General features: G+C 40.9%; 2 protein-coding genes across 2 annotated transcripts; one reads left to right on the top strand and one right to left on the bottom strand.

Moving 5' to 3' along the window:
* Positions 1-7,250: 7,250 nt before the first annotated feature.
* Positions 7,251-12,441, bottom strand: LOC135475303 (zinc finger protein 226-like). The gene is made up of 3 exons (XM_064755144.1): positions 12,303-12,441; positions 11,433-11,573; positions 7,251-10,409 (listed from the first exon to the last, which is right to left on the bottom strand). Exons 2-3 carry the CDS (start codon positions 11,536-11,538, stop codon positions 8,647-8,649), a joined length of 1,869 nt encoding a protein of 622 aa, XP_064611214.1. The 5' UTR covers positions 11,539-11,573; positions 12,303-12,441; the 3' UTR covers positions 7,251-8,646.
* Positions 12,442-13,709: 1,268 nt separating this feature from the next.
* LOC135475413 (zinc finger protein 227-like) lies at positions 13,710-22,787 on the top strand. Its single transcript, XM_064755300.1, has 3 exons — positions 13,710-13,809; positions 17,602-17,854; positions 19,999-22,787. Exons 2-3 carry the CDS (start codon positions 17,758-17,760, stop codon positions 21,759-21,761), a joined length of 1,860 nt encoding a protein of 619 aa, XP_064611370.1. The 5' UTR covers positions 13,710-13,809; positions 17,602-17,757; the 3' UTR covers positions 21,762-22,787.
* Positions 22,788-23,319: the final 532 nt, after the last annotated feature.

The following is a 23,319-nucleotide window of genomic DNA, read 5'->3' as shown; positions in this document are numbered from 1 at the left end:
ACTTTATATCTCTACAACTTAGGTTGCCATGGTAGTTTAGGGCTTACTTAACTCAGTGCGCTTCATGAAACCGGGCCCAATAGCTTACGGCAACAGGTGCCGTACAACGGCTGTACAACGTCACTAAAGACGTACACCTCCTCCAGCTTACGATGGTACGATGATGTCCTTAACCGGCTTCTCAGTATAAATTCAAGTTTTAACATCGTGTTGAACTACACGACGAGACCAATGGCACGCCTGGTGGTGAAAAAAACTAGGGGTTTTTAAAAATAAAGATGCCATTCTGTATTTGACACTACATCATCAAGATATAACTTCTGATCCATATATTTTATGATATCCGAAGATGTCATTTTATACACAAATATCTGGGTTTATTATCAGTCAATAAAGGCCATAAAAGTGCCTCAAAGTACTTTCGTAAAACATTGATGGTAGGCAGTTCTGTCTAAAACAAATTATGAGATGCAATCTATTACGTTTAATATAAAAGGGAAAGATTAGCGGACTTTTTATGTTAACATGATAGCCGTATGTATTGTCAAACTAAGAAAATCTATTACGTATACAGAGTTTTGAAATTTAGTGTGATACATGTTGATATATGTATGGATGTGTCGGTTTACCGTCGTGTTTTTGTTTTTAATTTGTCAGTTACTAGTATATGACGACGAGGAGTCCTGAGAGGATGATACATGACGATTTTCTGATAATGTGATAACTGAGTGTATTGTCAAGATAAGAAAAAAATTAGAAACTTTAAGTAGAAATATTTTCTCACAATCTCAAATACTTTAATAAAAGAAAGTCCACCAGTTTCACATAATGAGGCGGCATATAGTAAAAATATTGCGCATTTATGTGAACGGCGAAATCTGCCATGGCCCACTATATAGATTTGACCAAAATATTGGTGTGTTCCTGTGGCAAATTTGGTACTCATAAAATGCACAATTGTTACCACTTTTCTCGTCATGCAGCCTAATTAATCATACATGTTTTATAAAATGATGTGTTTTACCCGTTATCTGGTTAAAATAACGTTTTGTTAGTTCTAGGTGTGCTGGAGCACTTCGTCATTTGGGAAAGATACATACATCGACACTGATTATTTACGCCACTTCTACAAGAATAGTATAACACTTGAGCGGTGTGACAAGTGAAGGACATGTTGTAAATGTGGCAGCGGTAAGAGGCTAGTGTCACAATATTTTCTTGCTCGTTGACACCTGACGTTGACATATTGGCTCTTGTCAGCATGTAAAAATGTCCGTTACACAGATGGGCTGTATGTTATGCTAACTTGCCCACGACAGTTGAAAGCTAGTTTACTGCGCCTATCAGTCCCTGGACCAATAAGGGCGCGTGTTCGAATCCAACGTCTTCTGTTTTGGTCAGAAGTAAGTGAGCAATTCTCGAGCACGGCGTTTAACAAGCCAGTTTGTCTCTAGTCTTGTCATTGAGGTACCTGCAGAACCCACCACATTAGGTTCTGCATGAAAGAGACACTAGAGCTCTAGGGCATTAGGGTTGACAGCTCGAATTCAGCTCCACTCGGATTCGCAGCGGATTTTCGTTGGTAGATACAACTTGTATTAACAAATAGCACCTGGTATTTCGGAAACCTTCTGGGATGACATAAGGTCCACAATCAATCTAAACAGAACAATATGGCTTAATGAGCTATACACTTTATTACTCCATGTTAACCTACAACTCTTGTGACGACGGATCTTAGTTCCTAGACATTCCACAACTCAGTACAGGCTTCCACAGGGGCCATCTGCCGGGTGGATCCAGTCTGGAAGCTTCGAGCAAACCCAGAGGCCCCCTGCAAGTAGTAAACATCAACATTGGTCGTGGTGATGATAGCTTTATGACACCTTGCCACGCGCCTCTCTACATCCTGCTAACTTTCCAGTCGTTTTCACGTCTATCAACTTCTCGACCTTTGCTCCTCAATTTTCGGTATATTTTCTTCCCGTCTGCTCGACTCGTCATCAACACCGGCATCTCATCCAAGATCACGTCCCAGGCAAAGGCAAAACTTTGGCAACTCCAAACACCCCATCTAATGGTCATTTACATTCGCACATAAGTAAAGCATTGCGAATGACTTTTACCGCTCTTTGTCAGGTCCATACCTTCGTAGCTTCTCGGTTCTATATTTTCGGATTCTGGGAGCGTATCCTATGAGGGAATTTGTGAGGTGGTAAAATTGTCACCGATTTACCGAAGTAATTCCCGTTTTAGAGTGTACGGTGTGCGGCGTGTTTTAGTATCTCCGTAAGGTTTTCTTCTATTTGGGTATGTAAACCCGACTACAGCATCGCTATTGTGAACCGAAATGCTAACTTCCTAAAATACCGGTCAAGTTATGAAATAAAATTTTTTTAGAGTTGTTCGTTCAAACTCTTGAACTGCATGATACAAAATGATCGAAAGTCGATAGTCCATAGTCACAGATCCGTTGGACCTACCGTTTAACACCACTAGTAAGGGTGGGTCAGTTCTGCTTGATACGTCAGGGAATCGTTAGACCTGTGGACCCGTATTCGTGGGGCCAATACGTGGGGCTTATAATCCTGCAACTGCACTGCACAATAACCAGAGCGCTTTTAAACCCATGGCTCCTAGTTATAGCTAGTTCCATAATTTTACAACCTCATAAGAGCCATTTTCGTAAATAGCTCCATACTTGTTTCGCCATGTCCGTTTCCATAATAATGACTACACACTTTTACAGCTCTTATGATATTGACACGATTTACATCTCCATTTCTACACACTTCTGTATTTTCTGTATTTTCACTATTTACATCGGACCTGCCCCTATGGTTCAGTTGGTAGGGCTTCTGCTTCGGGAAAGGTAAATCCTGGGTAGGGTCTCACCTAAGACTTCCTCGCTTGTAACTTCCTCGCTTGGCTTCAGCATGAAGGGGATGGTGCAACGACTGGTTGACACGTATCAGTATAATGGCTCGGGCGGGGCGGGTTACTTGCCTTCGGTAAGTCGTCTCAGTGAAGCAGCACTAGATAAAAGAGCGGCAGGAAATCCGTCCTGCTTCAAGGAGGCACATTACACGTACATACACTCCAAGGACTCCTTCGTCGTCATATGACTGAAAAACTGTTGTGTACGACGTTTAAACCCTAAGCACTCACTCGCTCACTATTTACATCTCCATTTCTACACACTTTTAGAGCGCCAAAGCACGATATATTTACATCTTCGCCTACAATGGGCATGAATGCTTCCAATTCACCACTTTTCTTACAGTAGGCCTACACCAACACCATGTGCCTGAATGAAACCATGTGTAACCCAGTCAGAGGGTATTACACCATGTGTAACCCAGTCACGGTTTATGATGCCTTGTGTAACCCAGTCACAGTGTATAACACCATGTGTAACCCAGTCACAGTGTATGACACCATGTGTAACCCATTCACAAAGTATGACACCATGTGGAACCCAGTCACAAAGTATGACACAATGTGTAATCCATTCACAGTGTATGACGCTATGTGTAACCCTGTCACAGTGTATGGTGCCATGTGTAAGAGTCACAGTGTATGATACCATGTGTAACCCAGTCACGATATATGACATGTGTAACCCAGTCACAGTGTGTGACGCCATGTGTGACCCAGTCACAGTGTATGACGCCATGTGAAACCCAGTCACAATGTATGACACCATATGTAACCCAGTGACTGCATCTGACACCATATGTAACCCAGTGACTGCATCCGACACCACTTGAACCCGGTGACTGTGTCTAACACCATGTGTAACCCAGTCACTGCATTCGACACAATGTGTTATCCATTTACTGTGGCCGACACCATGAGTAACCCAGGCAGTGTGCGATATCATGCACCACACAGTTTAAGTACATTGGCACTATTTACCACCCAATCATACTGCACGAGTCCCCCAGTCAAAATAAAACGACACCACCCAGTCACACTACATCAAAACCATGTAAACGCCATGTATACTGCCAAGAAACAGCTGTGTGCGGTTTGTGGCCACCTGTCTTTCAGTGGGTGTGATATCCATCCGTAATCATCTTTTCCGAGAGGAAAATATTCCATCAGTATCAACTGAGGATATGGAATACAACAGGTACTACCCTTCGCAGAATCATCCATTTACAGTACAATAACTAAAATCGGCCTTGGATATTCCAAAGGCTCTCAATGTCTGTAAGGGCTTGGTGACAATAATTAAGCCGTCGACTAGGCGCGCGTGGCCGCTGGCCGTATATAGCCGTCGACTACGCGTGTGTGGCCGCTAGCCGCATATACGTTCCTTGAAGGCCTTTTTTTCCTCTCCACCGATATGGCGAACATATCTGTACGTCACACATGAGAAAGCTGGATGTCAGTGTTTTACCTCGGGCACTCCGGTGCCCTCCATCCATTATACTGACCGAGATGTGAAAAAGCCTTGATTATGACATATAACTACACTCACATTAATCCAACAAATACATGCGAAAACGACATAGGCAACTTGTTCAACAGTATAAGTCAAGTCAGGATTCAGTCTTAATACCAGGCACAGTCTAATACAAAGTCAGGGGAACATTATCCTGGATTACTGTTAATCCATTCCCTGATACTCTTTTGACTTATTTATGTTTTGCGCAGTACCCAAGAACATTTCACTTATACTACGGCGGCAAATACTCTTTCGAAGCACGCGGCCATGATTTACACACGCAATGAAGGGGAGATAAATGTGAAATCAACATTGGTCATCGATTTACCGCCCTTGTTCTTCGATTTCAAGATTTGTACATATTAAACCGGTTCCACCTGCTCACCTCCGGACACATCGGGGATTTCCTCAATGGAACTTATCTTTAAGAATTGTTGTGGCTTTAACAATACTAATATTAGTAATAATAACAGTAATACAGAAAGTAGTTGGCGTGTAAACCTATTTGTTTATGGTATATTTCACCGTTATTCCAACCTGATGGTCTGGTGAAAATAAGCCTATTGCACTTTTCGAACATCATTGGAAACTGCTGACGACTTCTCTTTACATGACTCCGTCCTAATTTCGTACTTTACTTGGGCTGCCTTCTTTAAAGTTCTTTTGTGGTTGTTGACCCTGGGATTATTGACCGGGAGTTTGACCGTAGGCCTACATATTGCTTGAGGGCTGGTATACGAATGTCGGCGCAGTGATCAGTATCAATACGATTACTGGTTCGTTCGCTTTCGCCTGTGCTATTCCCAACTCTCAACACCGTGACACGGGATTGGTTCAACAGTGAAGTCGACATGATTTACAGGTTACTGACAGTCTGTCATGGGAACTCCCGGATCTAGTTTCTGAAACTTTGCCCATCTAGGAGAATGCAAATATAAGAAGTTGACAGACAGAACGCTGTCAAAACACACTCTTCACGATAAAGCAGTCTTAGGAAGAGAGTTTTCGACACAGACCACCACTCACCTCAGTCACAAGACAGCGCCTTGTACGTCGTAAATGCGCATGCGAAAGTATCAAATTTTGTTCGATCATGTGGCGGTTGCTTATCAGGGATGATACAGCGATGACCACGAATGACATGATAAACCACTTCATTATTTCGGTCATACCATGACCTTTGTAGCAGACCAGACCCAATGCCAACATTTTTACGATGCTGCTTCACTGGTGAAGGCACCAGACACGATGACCCACTCAATCACATTATACCAAGCCGACTAGTACTTGGCCCGTTTCTTTTTTGCTGAGTGACAATCGAGCTGCTTGGCAGGCCTAGCAATTAATGTTACAGTCTTAGGAAGTTGGGTGTGAATAGATGTGGAATTGAACCCCAATTACACCGTTTACGAATCAGAATATAGTGAGAAGGCAAAGTCACACAGATTTCCTTCAGACCAATATATTTCTTAACCTTGATGTGGACAAGATTTACCTCGAGTAAAGAGGAGTTCTCAATTTAGAAATGTTCTGTTTGAACATTTTCTTATTCCGACCACAAACTGCTTAAAGGATGTTGTATGTCAGTAATAACATCAATTTTCAAACAACAACGGAGATCCAGCAAAAGCCGGTTGGCGTCATGCCGTGAACACCTGCCGGGATTACGTATTTAAACGCCTTGCAAAGTATAGCAGAATCCATGCATTTGGCCTACCCACTATGTGCTTTTCCAGACGATGTATTGTGTGACTTAATCTAACAGTTTTACAACAAATATTTTGAAAGACAGGCTACCGGAATTGTATTAAATTAGAGTAAACGTCTACAGCATAGCGACTGGGCGATACGATGAACGTAGATGACATCAATGCGCTCCCTTCTGGTTTGTCTGACACGAATTGGACATCCACTGAATTATGGTAGTTCCTGTGGAGATTTCGCAGTAAACAGACTATAAATTTTTTATAGCCAAGTTGAGCGATAACGGATGCGACACGAGCATCCATGCAGTCGGGCCAGGCGATTGTTTAAGTACATTGACACTATTTACCACCCAATCATACTGCACGAGTCCCCCAGTCAAAATAAAACGACACCACCCAGTCACACTACATCAAAACCATGTAAACGCATTGTATACTGCGTATACAATGGCGGTTAAACTAACAATCAAGTTAATCTTTGGTATTCTAAAAAAGTATCACCTCACAAGGTCGACGGTGGCTCGATCGTAGCGGAGTAGATTTTCTGATCTTTACTGACCATGTTCTGTCGTTTTCCTTCCGTTTTCGACGTTTTAAATCATGGGAATGGGTTCAGGGGACATCAAAGCATCCATCTGCAGTTTGGATCTACTTTAAAGCAGGACATAAATGTGGTATTTTGCAAAAACCCAGGCAGATGAGAGTAGAACTTCTTATCCAAACTACACGGATGAAGGTTTCGTGCAGCCATAAACCTGACAGTTGTCGAGTAATTGTTCAATAAATGCAACGTAAACATCGATTTAATGAAATAACTATATTTCAGCAACCTGCGGATGGTCATGGCTCTGCCCGGTTTTCTTCCACCATAATGCTGGCTTCCGTCGTATAAGTGAAATATTCTTGAGTACGGCGTAAAACACCAATCAAATAAATAAATAAATAAATAAATAAAATAACTATATAAATATACAATGGCTACAATAGATCTATGCAATGTTGCTGACAATATGTGCTAAAACAGTGAATATTTGCTTTAATTTTACACTTCAGTTTTTATCCATGCAATTACTTCAGTAATTTAACATCAGAGTAAACTTTGTGAAGAAAAAAGATATTTTTAACTGATGATGATTCAGATTCAGAATCTGGACAAACGCACATTCTATTCTTCTCAAAGTGAAAGGCTTTGGGGAAGCGGGATGCTCGTCTTTCTTACTGCCAGGTAACTTCTATTACCAACACGTGGGAGTCTGCTATCCTCATGCACACCTCAGTTTAAGTGAACATCAGTGGTGATTTGCAGTTATATGTATACTGACACATCAGAAGTGATAGGCTGTTATACATATTGACAGAGCGGCGAAACGCAGTTATACACATTCACATACATGTATCAGTGAGTGAGTGAGTGAGTGCTTAGAGTTCAACATCTTAGCAATGTTTCAGTCATATGGCGACAACATGTTTCAGTGATTTATTTATTTATTTCATTGGTGTTTTATGGTGGGTGGAAATCGGACAGAACCTGGGGGAAACCAACGACCATCCGCAAAGGAAGTGTTTCAGTGATACTTGGCAGTTATACATATTGACATAGGTGTACATGTATCAGTGTTGATGAGCAGTTATACACACTGACATATCAGTAGTGACGAACAGTTATACATATTGGCGTATAAGTGGTGATAGGAAGTTATACATATTGACATATCAGTAGTGATAGGCCGTTATACATACCGACATGTCTGTAGTGATGGGCTGTTATACATATTGACATATCAGTAGTGATGGGCTGTTATACATATTGACCTATCAGTGGTGACAGCCTATTATACATATTGACATACTGGTAGTGATAGGAAGTGATACATATTGACATATCAGCAGTGATAGGAAGTGATACATACTGACATATCAGTAGTGACAGGAAGTTATACATATTGGCACATCAGTAGTGACAGGCTATTATACATATTGACATATCAATGCTGACAGGCTATTATACATAAAGTGACAGGCTGTTATACATATTGACACATCATTAGTGACAGGCTGTTATACATTTTGCCATATCAGTAGTGATAGGAAGTGATATATATTGACATATAAGTAGTGATAGGCTGTTATACATATTGACATATCAGTGGTGATAGGAAGTTATACATATTAACATATCAGTAGTCATAGGCTGTTATACATATTGATATATCAGTAGTGATAGGAAGTGATACATGTTGACATATCAGTAGTGATAGGAAGTGATACATATTGACATATCAGTAGTGATAGGCTGTTATACATATTGACATATCAGTGCTGACAGACTATTATACATATTGACATATCAGTAGTCATAAGCAGTCGTGTTGACATCTCGGGTCATGTGGACATGCATGTTGGTAGGTTATTTTATTTTTTGCACCATTTTAAGTGAACTCAGGATAATGTGTTACAAGCCATTCCAGCATGCATGATTACAGCTACTTAATAAACACCAGTCCCATTCAGATCTCCATGAAAATGCATCCATGAGTGAACATTTGAGTCCAGGTGGGTGAATGGTGGGTACGTTGACAGGGGAAGATTGGCGTTGGTGTTGTAACTCTTCACATGCTGATTATAGACTGTAGGGTCAGGTGGAATTAACTGTGGCTGATAGGCTGACAGTGGTACTTCAATTTTTGGATCAATTTTTGCAGGGCTGTTAACATGGTCTTGCTTACTTTGTTTTTGGGAGTCCATGGGAATGAGGCCAGTAAGTTCTGGTTGGATCTCCCCGTCTTCTAGCGTATTGTTTCTGGGGAGGCTGAAGGCTTCGTTTCTGCTGCCATCTCCAGGAACTGGCATACGTCGTGAGTGTTCCCAGCTGTTTTTGTGGTGACTTTTCATGTGGCATTTCAGACTTGTTCTCTGAGAGAAAGACTTGTCACACAGTGCACAGGAGAACGGTTTCTCTCCTGTGTGCAGCCTCATGTGTGACTTCAGGTAACCTCGCTCCGCGAATCGCTTACCGCAGATCGTACATAGCTGGGGTTTCTCTCCTGTGTGTCGTCTCTGGTGTCGATGTAGCTCACCTAATTGTCTGAAAGCTGCCTCACATGTCGTGCATTTGAATGGGGTTTCCCCTGTGTGGGTGCGCAGATGGCTTTGAAAAGCTGAGACTTGCTTAAAGGCTTTTCCGCACTGGTTACAGAGATAAGGTCTCTCCCCAGTGTGGACACGGTCATGAACCCTGAGTGCTGCAGCATTAGGGAAGCTCTTCCCACAAATTTCACATACCCTGCTTTGTGCAGTGATTCTCCTCACTGGCATGTCTGATTTTCTCTTTGCTGGGGAACTCAAAGGGACATCAGCAGATTCTTTATGTCCCTGTAGATGGAGACGCAATTTCCTGAAGGTGGCAAACACTTCAGAACAAACACCACAAGGGAACTCCTGCGAATTGCTCGTACCAATTTCTGCATTGTCACTCACAGGCATGTCAATAGTAGAAGAGGATTTCTTCTCTTCTTCATCACCTGTCAAAGCTGAAAACTTACATGGACTTTCCACTTTTATGTTTACCCTACTGTGCTGTTCACTAGCTCTAAATTTCTTAGGCATACCTTTTCGTCTAGGAATGAATTTACCCAGGGTACTTGTTGACTTCCTGACCTCGCTGTTTGCAAGCTTATGATTGGCTAGATGAAGACGAAAATCTCGGAAGGTTCGGAAACTTTCGCTGCAATTCCGACACTGGAATTCTTCTGAAAGAGTAGTTCCAGTTTCTTCAGCCTTATCCTTAATAACAGAATTAGGCATGTCCTTTTCTACAGGTGTGGTTGATGAAGTCTGCTGTTTATGCAATTGTCTGCCCTCTGAGCGTTTAATTTTTGAACTACCATGCATTTTTCGAGTGTGTCTACATTGTCTGTTTTGCTTTATTTTCTTCTCTTCAACAGATCTAACTTTCTTCATTTGAACATGGAAATCTGCATCATTGTCATCATCTTCAGATATGGTAGGGCTGTAATCTGAAGAGCCTGGAGTATTTGGGAGGTCTGCACCATCATCAACATCCACATATTCATCATCTGATAACTTTTTGACCTCCATGGATACCAGTGAGTACTCTTTACCCATGTTTGCTTCTGTAGCCTCTTCCTCCACATTAGTTCCTTTGGTTAAGCAATGCTCTGGCTCATCTTTACTGTCAGATGGAATGCGATTTGGCAGTGGTAACCTGGTGATTGCACAATGTTTCACTCCTGAAACAGATTTTAATAAAGGCTGATTTGTTTTCTATACTTAACTTACATGTATGATCTGTCCTCTGGATTTTTCATCTACAATGTACCAGTACACTAAAGCAGTGACACACACCTAAATGGAGCAGGGAGTCACAACTTAAGTGGAACCACTTAAGCTTTATCATTTCAAACACTGTCAAGAGTCACAGCCCAAACATCAACATAACCTGTATTCTGTGATACTAAATGATTGTAAATTCTTTTGTGCTTAACATTGGAGTCTCACAAAAGGTCTTCTTCAGATTTTTGTGCAGGCTCAATACGTCATTAATGTTTGCAAATAATATGCAGACCTGCAGTCTGAGCTCACTGCATTGAAATGCTGGCGAAACATGACATCACAAGGAACTTTGAATCATCACATGTAAATTGTGATGTAACAAACTCAACGTTGCTGATTTCCTAAGGCTTCAAAATGTTGGGTCTTACAAAACAAAACTGGAAATATGAACAAGGCTTATGTAATGATTTTATAGTAATAGCTGCTATGACTAAAGGCGCGCAGGGTTTGGGATCCTGAAGCAATCTTAGACTTAAGTTAAAACTTCAAGCATTAAATTTAGTATGTTCCTTTCTGTTGTACTAGCTGAAATTTGTTGTACAACAGCTTACCCAGAACTTACGTTGCCAAGCAATATTTTGACCTTGTTATATAAAATATAACAGATTTAAGGTTTGAAATTTTTACTTAAGTTTAACATCTCTTCGTAAGCTGCTTCACTGAGATGACTTACCGAAGGCAAGTAAGACGCCCCGCCCGAGCCCGAGCCATTATACTGATACGGGTCAATCAGTCATTGCACTATCCCCTTCATGCTGAACGCCAAGCGAGGAAGTTACAACTTCCTCTTTTAAAGCCTTAGGTGTGACTTGATCAAGGATTGATCCTGGATCTACCGGTCCCGAAGCGGACGCTCTACCAACTGTGCTATCCGGGCCAGTCACATCATCTGATAAGGGCATGATGTCTTAAATACATACCTGCAATTATAAACTGCCACCCATGTTGATCAAAGACATCTCTGATAGCTTTCTCTTGCAGCCTATTGACAACCAGAGTCAGTTCATACAGTTCCATTCCTCCCATCTAACATCAGGTGTACACAATTACAATCAATGTCTCTGTTAGGTGGGTAGGGAAAATAAAATAAAAAAGTAAAACAAATCATGATGATATTTGACAGTTTATAACAATATACACTGCAGGAGATATTTTATTTAAGCAGAAAACTGCACATATTTCTCATATTTTCATACCACTATACTACCAACGTTTGAGTCCATCCATGTCTCTCAAACTCACATTTCTGAACGCCAACATAAAAGTTCCCTTTGGCAGCTGGAGTTAGAATTTATCGAGTTTCATGCTTGTGCAGATTTATTAGTGATGACACATGGGAACACCTACCTGGAATTGAAAGCTGGGACGACTATGACTACGGACAGACAAATTACTTGGTGCCCAGCAGTAGTATGTTAAAGCCAGCAAGGGAAGTACAGAGGTGTTTAAGGTAAGCTTACAGAATTTATAGTATACGTAATCACAGCCCTACAGAGCTACGCTGTACTCCAAGTGAAATATTCTTGAGTGCGGCGTAAAACAACCTTTAAAACAACAATAAGACAAATATATAACTGTTAAAGCGGCACACGAACTGAAGCAACCACTCGCTTTATATGACTTCTGTCTCATTTTATCGTGCCGTAAAAGATCGCGTTTGAACACACCACCGGTGTGTGTAATCAGAGAGTCACTGACTTGACCTGATGATTTGACGTGTTCACCAACAACAAATTATCAATTCCAGCAACATAAATGAGTTAGACATACACTATTTAAATATCACTTACCACGATATAACGCTGTGCAAATCTAGAGAAGATTAAGCTTTCCTTCTGCCAGATATGCTTTTCACGTTGTTTTGAATTTTAAAAGGTGTGGCCAAAATACGTTAAGCAAAATAAAACCTGACAGCTGGTGGCCATGTCCTTATCGCGCGTCGGCTAATAAAGTATAAAAATGGTATTAAAAACGGAAAGGACTTTCGTTATTAAAGTATGAAACCGGATTCGCGTGCTGTTCAGTATAGTGCACGTAACATTATTTTTCCTATTCATGTCTGTCAAAAGTAGAATACGGAGTGTTACAACTCCAGCATCGATTCACTTGCTTTATTTGAAATACCGGTATGTAGTTTGTGTTCATGTATCGTACGTGTTGCAAAGGTTAATATATGATTCGGCTTAGTCTGCATAACTGTTTATAAAACTAAAATCCATATGAGCATATTTGCTTACGAGGATCACTTTTCAAGACGTGTAAAACATAAATGCGGCCATAATTTCTTTTTGTCTCCTTTGATATCGAAGGACAAATCAGATGTGTACGTCTGGCTCGAATCGATACACACTGGGATCAGCGGTATAGGCTATATTGATCATAAACCCCCCCCCCCAAAAAAAAAACCCCTCACAAAACATTCTGACTGAACTTAATTTGTATGTGTATTACTTGTTGTGAAGTCAATCTATATAATTCATTCCTGTTATACCTAAATGGATATCGCTATATATAAGCCCCCTGTCACTTATTCATAGTATTGAGCTCCCGTGTTCCTGGCTTGGAGAAGGAGGTGATAACATGGAGCCAAATTGGCGAAGTCCTGATTTTCGCCGATTCCTAACGCTCAAAGTGACACAGGACACCGACGCTATCATATTTGAAGGCGAGACACATTCTGAATACTTTTCCGGAAAGAAAGTCTTACCCAAATTCTATATTTTTCATGTTTTATACTAAATCTTTCGCAATGCCTATTTCACCTGGGTTGAATTTGCTTTGTTTTAACCTTGACCTACGACTATAGTATATAATAGTCCCAGCCTAGACCAAGACTGTGCAGAGGATTGGCTCAGCAGCTTTAACATCAAGACTATAATATTCATCATATCTAATGGCTAATGGCTCAAATGGTGTTAAAGCGCTGCTTTGCCGTGACTGAAGCTCAGGTAGTGGATTCGAATCCAGAGTTTTTCTCTAATATAACAGCGGACCTGTGATAACAGTATCCTAATTGATCAACTTTTCATCAGTCAATCTACATATAAGAATTTTAACATCAATTTTAAGTCCGTTTCGTAAGTTACTGCAATTTGAATTTTAATGTAACAACTGTAGCCGCGCGCACCCTGATATTGATGATACAAAACAGCTATTTCTATTCCAAAGACGTTGCGTTTTCTTGGCATTTTGTGCCATGGTACTTTACCATTAAGCCATTATTCTCTTTGTCTAACATTTTCCACATATGTAAAAGTTGTTTTGACCATTTTTGATTAGTGGCAAAGATTTGATGCGGTAAGTGAAACTTGACAACTGGCGAACTGTAGGCTCTGTCAGTTGTTGTTTTCTCGTTAACAAAATAAGGAATGTTGTAAACATGGCAATGTGCCGCTGTTTCAAGTTGATGTTTTGAAGAAGTCAAATCTGAGACTTGTACCTGATCGCACACTGTGTCTGTCACCCACAACATGGCAAGGAACATCATTCTGCGGCATCAGTCCAGAAAGTGGAATACCGGTACGTGTTAAGGGTATCCTGATGTGACTTTTGTCAGAAAATGTGCATATCTGTATTTAACGATATATTGGTCTCTATGTTACACATCACATCAACCAACCCATCAAAAAAAACCCCATAACAAATAGAGTACACTGATCATATAAAGACTATAGACTAATTAAAACCTTTCTAATTATATGGTAAGACAATGGAACAAGAACATGCAGAACGTTATGAATGTTACCACTAATGACGCAGGCAGCGACTCAAAACAAGCCTTGTACATCCCTCTAGGACACCCTACGCACGTTTTGGGAAATTTTAAACAATGACAGTGACAAATTAATCGTCCAAAGTTTACGATCTATTTTGGTTACATTTATTTAGCTTTTTAGTAATGTTATATATGATATTTTCAAAAACACATGCGGGGTGCCTTATATTAACACTTGAGGGTCGGGGGGGCCTCCGTGGCTCAATTGGTTAGCGGTCTAGCGCAGCGTAATGACCCAGGAGCCTCTCATCAATGCGGTTGCTGTGAGTTCAAGTCCAGCTAATGCTGGCTTCCTCTCCGGCTGTAAGTGGGAAGGTCTGCCAACAACCTGCGGATGGTCGTGGGTTTCCCCCGGGCTCTGCCCGGTTCCCTCCCACCATAATGTTGGCCGCCATCGTATAAGTGAAATATTCTGGAGTACGGCGTAAAACACCAATGAAGTAAATAAATAAATAAATCACTTGAGGGTGGTTTTACATGATAGTTTATACATATGAGAAATACAAAGAGATATGCTCTTTGGTACATGCCATTGTCTTTGAACATAATTAGATTAATCTTTATTGCTGGTGGTTTTATGTATGTTTGGTATATATATTCAATGTTAAAAAGCAATTATTTTTAGCCTTTTAGTGTTGAACTATGTTAATATATACTAAGATATGGTTGAAAACAAATTTGCAGATATCTGACATCAGGAGACCCTTAGCGACTTACCGTTTGTAATATGCTGTTTCAAAACTGTTTATTATTTGAAAAGCTTTACCCTTACCTTACCTCAGCAGATAATTGATAACTAGATGCTGATACATGTCAACTGTTACTCCCGGTAAATGGTGGGAACACGCACATGCCCAGATGTAGTTTGCGATCAAAAACAAGTCTCTCAAAACAGACTTGTTGAAAAAGCTGACCCGGATCGATGTCTTGGCTATTTGGCTTTACCACAGTATCAAATCTGTGATAGTCTGGGCTATACCCATGGCAAATGGTGATGTTGTTAGGGAGATAGTTTTTGCCCAGAAATAAAAGACAGGACTGAAAAACAGTCTTTTCTGTATGCTTATTCGCATTGTATGGTTATTCACATTGTATGCTCATTTGTGTTGTATGCTCATTCGTGTTGTATGCTTATTCGTATTGTATGCTTATTCGTATTGTATGCTTATTCGCATTGCAAGTCTATCCAAATTAGGGACCAATTGGCTCCAATGCTTTAGTCGATTGAGCACACCAGGGCCCTTGACTGATTCATAGCCATACATTGTGTAATTAAATACCTTAAAATACTTGATTAAATACTTTATTAAATTTATAATCTTGGTAGGAAGCAGTCCATGTAGACATTAGTAAATATGCGTGGTATGTTTGAGTGGCATTAGAAGTTGGGAAGGAAGTACACTGGGAAAGTCTTTCTTATGGATATACAAAGTGAATGACATCAAAACATTAAGAACTTAAATATATCAACTAGAGAAACTAATGTCCATGGGTAGAACAAGGGATAGATGTGATTAAGCAGTACTCTGGTATTAAGGGATTAACAGGTTTAGATTCGGTGGGCTTCCTTGTCGTTTTGGAGGACTATCAGATCATAAGCTGAAGGGAGGTAAAAACCTTGATATCTGTTCAGGCTTGGCTTTAATCTCTTAACCTAGATAGCTTCCTGTAGTTTCCGTTTCTACCAGTTGGGATGATTGGAGTTCAGTGATGTGACTGTGTTCCAGTTGATGTTGTGGCAAGGATTTTCTTGGATGTGGTCACTTATGGCGGATTTGGAATCAGATTTTTCTACGGTTGAGTTATGTTTCCTAACTAGAGTTTCAAGGAGCCTTCCAGTTTCTCCGATGTAGGATAAGTTTCAAGTGCATTTTATTTGGTATACAACTCCTTTGAGTGGTTGGGGCTTGGTGGCTTCTCTCTTTCCTGTAGCCTGCAGGTGGGATTTCAGCATGGTCTGGCTTCTATTTCTTTGTCTGCTGGGTGTCCATTCAGGTGGGTGAAGACAGTATACAGATGTGTTTGTGCATTATTCTACCCATTGACAGTTGTTGTATTTAAACTCTTAATGTGTTGATGTCATTCACTTGATAACCATGTTACTAACTACATGGAAATGTGGTGTTGATAAGCCAAGAAGATGTATATCCATAAGAAAGATTTTCCCAATATGTGTGGTGTAAATGTGGAGGTATTACCAGCTCGGTAAGGTTGAGGTCATGGACTATTTATATATACAGGATAATGTTGAGTCGTGCTTTTCCATCAGTAAACTGTCCTGTAACTAGAGTAAAGTAATACATCTAACATATCTAGGGTGTGACACAACAGTAATTCATGTGACATGCCTGGGGACTTCTGGCTGCTAATATTAAGATGTTAAGAATTGGTCATCAATCCCTTTCCTTTCAATCTGCTGAAACCCGCGTAGAATTGTCCCCAACAAATCTGTGTAGAGAGAAAAGAAAATAACAGATTTCATCCAGTGAAGGAATGATCATGGCTTAACGCGGCAATGTGTAATCCATATTGTGGCGAAATTTAACTCCAGTGCCATTATAATGTTACAACACAGACATGTATTTGTGAGAAATTTACTTCTATGTGAACATCTTGTTCGACTGAATTAAATGACGTTTTGGGCTGTCAAGTTTAGTATTTGACAAGGATGAGAACATTAGTGTGCAAAACTTGACAGGGTTTCCCCTGTTCTGTACTGCTGCGCGAAAGGCACGATTTTAAACCTTGTACTAAATACCTGTGCAATTAGTGTATACATCAGTGGATGTTGATTTTCAGAAATTCTCTTTGGTCTCACTGTACAGAAGAGCACCAAACAACACCCTGTGATCCAGTCGACACACCTTGTCCTGATCGACAGCTGTTCCAAAAAAAGCCAATGTTTATGCAACGCCTTGTGTTCCAATCGACACCATCTGCCCCAAACAACCACTGCTGCAGACATTTCAAACAGTTTACGTGACAATCTTTTTTTCGAATGACCCTTCTTTTGCATACAACACTCTCTATTTCGAACGACACCCTCTATTGTGAACGACACACTGTTGATATTAATACCAGACGACAGACTGTTCCGGACATACGAGTTCCCCGTGTTCCGAACGACACTGCTTGTTACATATGGCACTCTCCGTTCCCAATGAAACCGTCTGTTACATAGGACACTGAATGACACTGTCTGTTACATGCGACACCCTCTGTTCTGAAGGACACTGTCCATTACATACAATGTTCCAAGCCACACCCTCTTCCTTCTTATCATTTGATTGTTTTCCATATTTCTCGTTTTACAGGAGGAAAGAAGACCGTCATAAAAGACGTCCAAGTTAATGGTCCAAGCCAAGATGGAAAGCATGGAGCTGTATGAAATTAGTATGGATTTCAACAGGCTTTGAGATGGTTTGGGGCTGTATAAACTGACACTGATTTGCAACAAGCTGCAGGGAAGCATGAAGCTATATGAACTGACACTTGTCGTCAACAGGCTGCAAGAGAAAGCTATCAGAGATGTCTTTGCTGAACATAAATGGAAGTTCATAATTGCAGGTAAGTGTTTAGGACACCTGTAACATGATATGGTGTCAGATTATGTGTCTGAATTCACTTAAAAGCATGTCTAAAGCCGGGAGTAGATCTTGTTGCGACCGGAAGTACATGTAAGTGGTTCCAACTCGAGAATGTTGACTTTCAGGAGAAAAAAAAACGGGTATACACGAGAGCTTAGGACTCAGCTCGAGTCGACATGTTGTATGGGGTCCTGAGCGATCCTGTATGTGAACTAACGACGCGACTGAACTGAAGTTCTACTCCACTCGTTACTTGTATGCCAGTCAGTCCTAAAGTCGTAGGGCAATCAGCGACTGGGACCAACTCCATACGACCAGTTGAGTTGAGTTGAGTCGAGTCGGGTCTCAATCTCTCTTGTATGCGGAGCTTTACGCATCTGTTCTAAAGATTGACCAAACCTTCTGATCGTGAGCAACTTTGACCAACTGTGGCGCAGGCACGCGTAGATCGACGGAACTGGACACAACTGGATGCTTCCAGTCACAGAATTGTAGGACATGTTCGGCGCCCAGAAACTGCTGAGCCAGACTGCAAATTTACGTTAATTGAGTAAAATCAGCGTCCGATCGGGTGCTTTCCAGTTGCTTCCAGTCTGTAAAAAGAACAGTTGCTCTCAGTCGTGTAGTCTATTTACGCCCTGTTTAATATAATGCCAGCATAAATGTTTTCTAAAGAGGCAAGCTTCCAGATGTTCAGAAATACATCCGTCATAAATTTGTGTGCAGTTATTCAGCTCTTTTGAATAAATCAGACCCAAGATCGTTCTGATTTTAGTCAATCATCAGTTCACCTTTGTTTTAAATAGATATATATATTAAACGTAGCAGCCAGTTAGAGTAGATTCTGATTTCCTATATAAGACAGTTTTGTTATCATAATTAATGCCCAGTACAATTATGTTGTACAGATAAATACCCTAGCATCCAAGAAAGGCTAAAGGTTTAGGGTTTTGAAACAACAGAGAATTTGTTTGTCAAAAACACTAATAAATGTGATTTAGCCATTTTAATTATGAGCTTCAGTTTGATAGATTATTAATCATTATGTCGAATCCCGGGTGTTTGGCCTGTTTATCTTGTGCTGTTATGCTTGTTATTCCGAATGTCAGATTATAGGTTCTGGGCCTTTCTACACTAGTAATTGGGTAATAGTGAATTTCTCAGTACGTCTTTTTTTTGTACCCAGACACTAGAGGCGTTTACGATTATTCGGAAACGTGGTGTCGCCAGCCCATATGGACCAATCATGTAACAATAACGACGAATAATGTCACACGATTGTCTAGGCTACGCCATCTGGCGACGCCCTTGCTTCGTAAGCGCACTAGAGTTCAACAGAATATAAAAATCAACATCATTTGATTACCACACGTCAATGAGTGTGACAGAAACGACCGCGTTGGGATATTAATCTTGCTGAACGAATAACCCGAACCAAGTATGCCAAATATGCCAACGTCTTGGGTGGAAATTGTGAACTGAATCATGGGAAATCTAATGTAAACGCCTCCTATAAGAACTGGCCACAACTTGAAACCGAAACTCTGAAACCGAAACTTACGATGTCCCTAATCATTGTTGCTGTGCAGTTAAGAACCAATTGACTGTCCGTTGTCGTAATTTTTAAAGTCTTTTTCTACACAACAGCATGTGGAACATTTTTCCAACCATGCATCAGCCGTTTCTTAAACGTTTACTGCGCAATAGAAAGAAAAAAAATACATGGCTGCGCAGATACGTCACGTAATGTGTTAGAGGTCGAGGAAAAGCGTAAAGTGTCACGGAGACTAGCTATAGGGAAGTTGCATACTTCTAGGTAATGAACTTCTGATATTACATGTATATTATTTTAATAAAAATCATGCATGCATCACGGTTTTTGTCTTACTTAGATCTCTTAGTTTCGTTACAACCATTTTTCTCAGCATCAGACAGAAGGCCACAGGTGGATGGCAGAAAACAGCAAATATAACATCTCAGCAAATTTACTGTATAAATTATTTATTCATAGAAAATCAAAGACATATATCAAGTGCGACGTGTAGATCCCGACGTTGTTACTGGTCAATTCAAAGCAACGGTTCTGCATCTTGTGAGAATTATATATTTCAAATATGTTTTCAGGGTTGAGAAAGTGTGAAATGCCAAGATTATCTCTGTCACGTCACGGATCGACAACGCAGTCTTGTGACGAAGGTGATGACTTCAAGAATGACGACATCAGTCCAAGTGTGTTGATGAACCATTCAGATTGTAATTCCAAAGGTTGTTCCTCTGTGGAAATGTCCGATGCGGATGATTGTGAGGCAGATGATGATAATGTAGGTGCCATCCAAATAGCGCCAGATTTATTTAAGATTGGTGACAGACATTCGGATGGCCAAGTGCCGAAAACCGGAGGCCAGAGTATCATGAAGAAGGAATTAGATGAGGAAGCATCAGAAACCATCCATCTGCAGCAGGGTGAAGAAGGACAATCTCAATTAAGAAATGGTGAACAGCTTGCGCAAACTGTACCACTGTCCATGAATTCTGCTTTGGCGCAAGAAAAACCTATAATGCCTTCTAACAAAGATGGTGTCACAAGGAAGAAAAGAACTGTACATTGTGGCAGTAAAGATGTTACCACGATGGCTTCAGATGTTGTTCAACGAAAAGAGTTCGACTGTGGTAACTGTAGGGAAAGTTTTGCAACATTTAGAGAGCTGAGGTTTCATTTACAACAACACAAACTAGCAATAGAAGGTGCCCCGAAATGTGCCCAGCGTAGTGTGACAATTGCATTGCCGCAGAGGAATCATAAACATGGTAGCAAATGCAAAATTCAAAAGGCAGATAAAGCCAGTAAATATCGGAAACCTAGAAATGAATCCCAAAAAGGCCATGAAAATAGCTTAAACTCGGTTGAAGAAAAAGTAAGCCCACGGAAACGTGGCAGACCAAGGAAATCAAGACCAGGATCTCCAAATATAACATCAGAAAGTGGAGTGGATACGCTTAAGTGCTACGATTGTGGCAATTGCTCAGAGAGTTTCGCGACTTTTACTGAGCTGCGACTTCATCTTCAGCTACACAAAGAAGCCATAGAAGGCGTTCTGCCGTTCCGATGGAACCGGACTGGGAATGGTAGGAATATCCGTGCTCATAGCCACCGGTGTGAGACCTGCGACAAGACTTTTCCAAACGCCTCGGCGCTTAGACTCCATGATCGCGTCCACACTGGAGAAAGACCATACCTTTGTAACGAATGTGGTAAGGCTTTCAAGCAACGCACAGCCTTCCAAAACCATCTGCGTACCCACACAGGGGAAATGCCGTTCAAGTGTACGATGTGTGATGCAGCGTTCAGACAATTAGTCGAGCTACATCGACACCAGAGACGACACACAGGAGAGAAACCCCAGCTGTGTACAATCTGTGGTAAGCGATTCGCGGAGCGAGGTTACCTGAAGTCACACATGAGGCTGCACACAGGAGAGAAACCGTTCTCCTGTACGCTCTGTGGAAAGTCGTTCTCTCAGAGAACAAGTCTGAAATGCCACATGAAAAGTCACCATAAAAGCAACTGGGGAAACTCCGGATTACAGCCCGTGTTAAATCCAAGAGAGTGGACCAAAGACATTCAGCAAACTCAAACGGAAAGTAATGATAGAGAGGAGGGCGAAATCCTACCTGACGCTTCTTCCATCATCGAGGGCACCAGAACAAACTGTCTCAGGAAGAGCACGACAAACTTTTCTGAAAGAAACTACCACAGAGATCTCGTGCCGCCGTATCATCACCACATCATTCCAATGAAATCCCCAGGCTATACACAATTCACGCGCACGAAAAGTTACGTCAATAATACTAGTGCTCTGCAACTACCACATCCACAGTTTATTTAGATGGACTCTACAACAAATAACCAGCCTTTGATGTCATTTCACGGAGACACGTACATGCCTGGAATCTTTCAGGGCACATGCTAATTTTTTGGCTATATGACGATTTCACTTTAACAAACCGAGTTTTTAAGGCCTATTTTTCGTAACGTTGTAACTTTGGTCATACGGTTTTAAAAGGCATATGGAGTTGTCGCTAAAAGAAAAGAAGGCAAGACCAGGCGTCTTGCGACTAAGCGTTGACTCGTCTGCAATTTTAAAGGAGAAGAAAACTTAAAAACATGACACTGTAGGCTGAAAAGAGCACATTTTTTCCATCTGGTGGTGCCTGCTGCATAATTTTGCCGTTTTTCCTCGCCATACACGTAAAGCCTGAAAAGGGCAAAGCTGGCATAAATCACTGAGTCCATCGCCTCTCAACAAATGCGAGTCGTTAAAACTGCCGGCTCGTTCGTGTGAACTCGGAACCTACGTCCAACATTACGGTTTCCCGATCGTCGAGCGGAAAACGAACTGTACTGTTCGCTACCTTCTGGGAAGAAGAGTTCTACCGGAAATGTACCAACTGCACTTCAGTGGTTTCCGACGGCAATTCTCCTCCTAACACAGAAGATTTCAGGACTAGTTCTTAGGCAAAATGGAGTTGCCCACAGCTGATTTTGGCGCTGATTTTATTTATAGTTTATCAACTTGAGGTACATATTGGAATTTTTGTTATGGCATGCACCTGCTAGAAAAAGCGTACTCTTTTCAATGGTATCTGATTGATGTTTAAAGTTTCCTCTCCTTTAATTATGCCAAACAAGCGTGACCAAGGCTGTGGTTTTTATCCCGGGAAATCCTATGTCCACTGTCTACCAATCAGCGTCGAGCCTGTATCTCTTTATAAGGCGGCGTTATTTGCGTGAAACTTTATTAAGTTCTTAACAAAACGATTCCAGTCACATAACAGACAACACTTGAGTTTTTAAATAGTGTATAAAAGCACCTTGAGACAACATTTTTCTAAAATTCGTATGACATTTTTATTGCAGGCTGTTGGAGCAAATTTGTTACCACATTGTCTTCATGCTGTAATACTTTTGCTGTGTTTGTGGTATAAACTTACCTTAATTCTGTCTCTTGATATATTTTTGTTGCTTGTGTTTCAAAACTATTTAATATAGCGAGGTCTCGCATGTACTGAAGCCCAGGCATTTCTTGACTCACAATGGCTGTGTATGTATATATGCTTGGTATTTTACGTCATACTTAACAATTTTTCAGTCATATGACGACGCGGAGTCATTAGGTGTGTGTACATATACCGTGTCTTCTTGTGGCAAGGCGAGGTCATACCGCCAAAGTGCCTCCACCACTGGAGTATCATGCCAAAGACACCCCAGTCACATAATACTGACACCGGCCCAACCAGTCCTGTTTCCTTGATCTAAGCTCTGAGTACCAAACTAAAATAGAACTAATCCTATATACGATCCATTCCATATCTTTATACAATATACGGTCATAGATATTATACACTGGATCAGCTGTCAGTTCATAGTACCATGAATTTTGTGCG

Source organism: Liolophura sinensis, chromosome 9 (assembly GCF_032854445.1).
Source record: "Liolophura sinensis isolate JHLJ2023 chromosome 9, CUHK_Ljap_v2, whole genome shotgun sequence".
Classification (NCBI taxonomy): domain Eukaryota; kingdom Metazoa; phylum Mollusca; class Polyplacophora; order Chitonida; family Chitonidae; genus Liolophura; species Liolophura sinensis.
The sequence above is the reverse complement of the archived record's forward strand: the minus strand, read 5'-3'. Positions and strand labels throughout refer to the sequence as shown.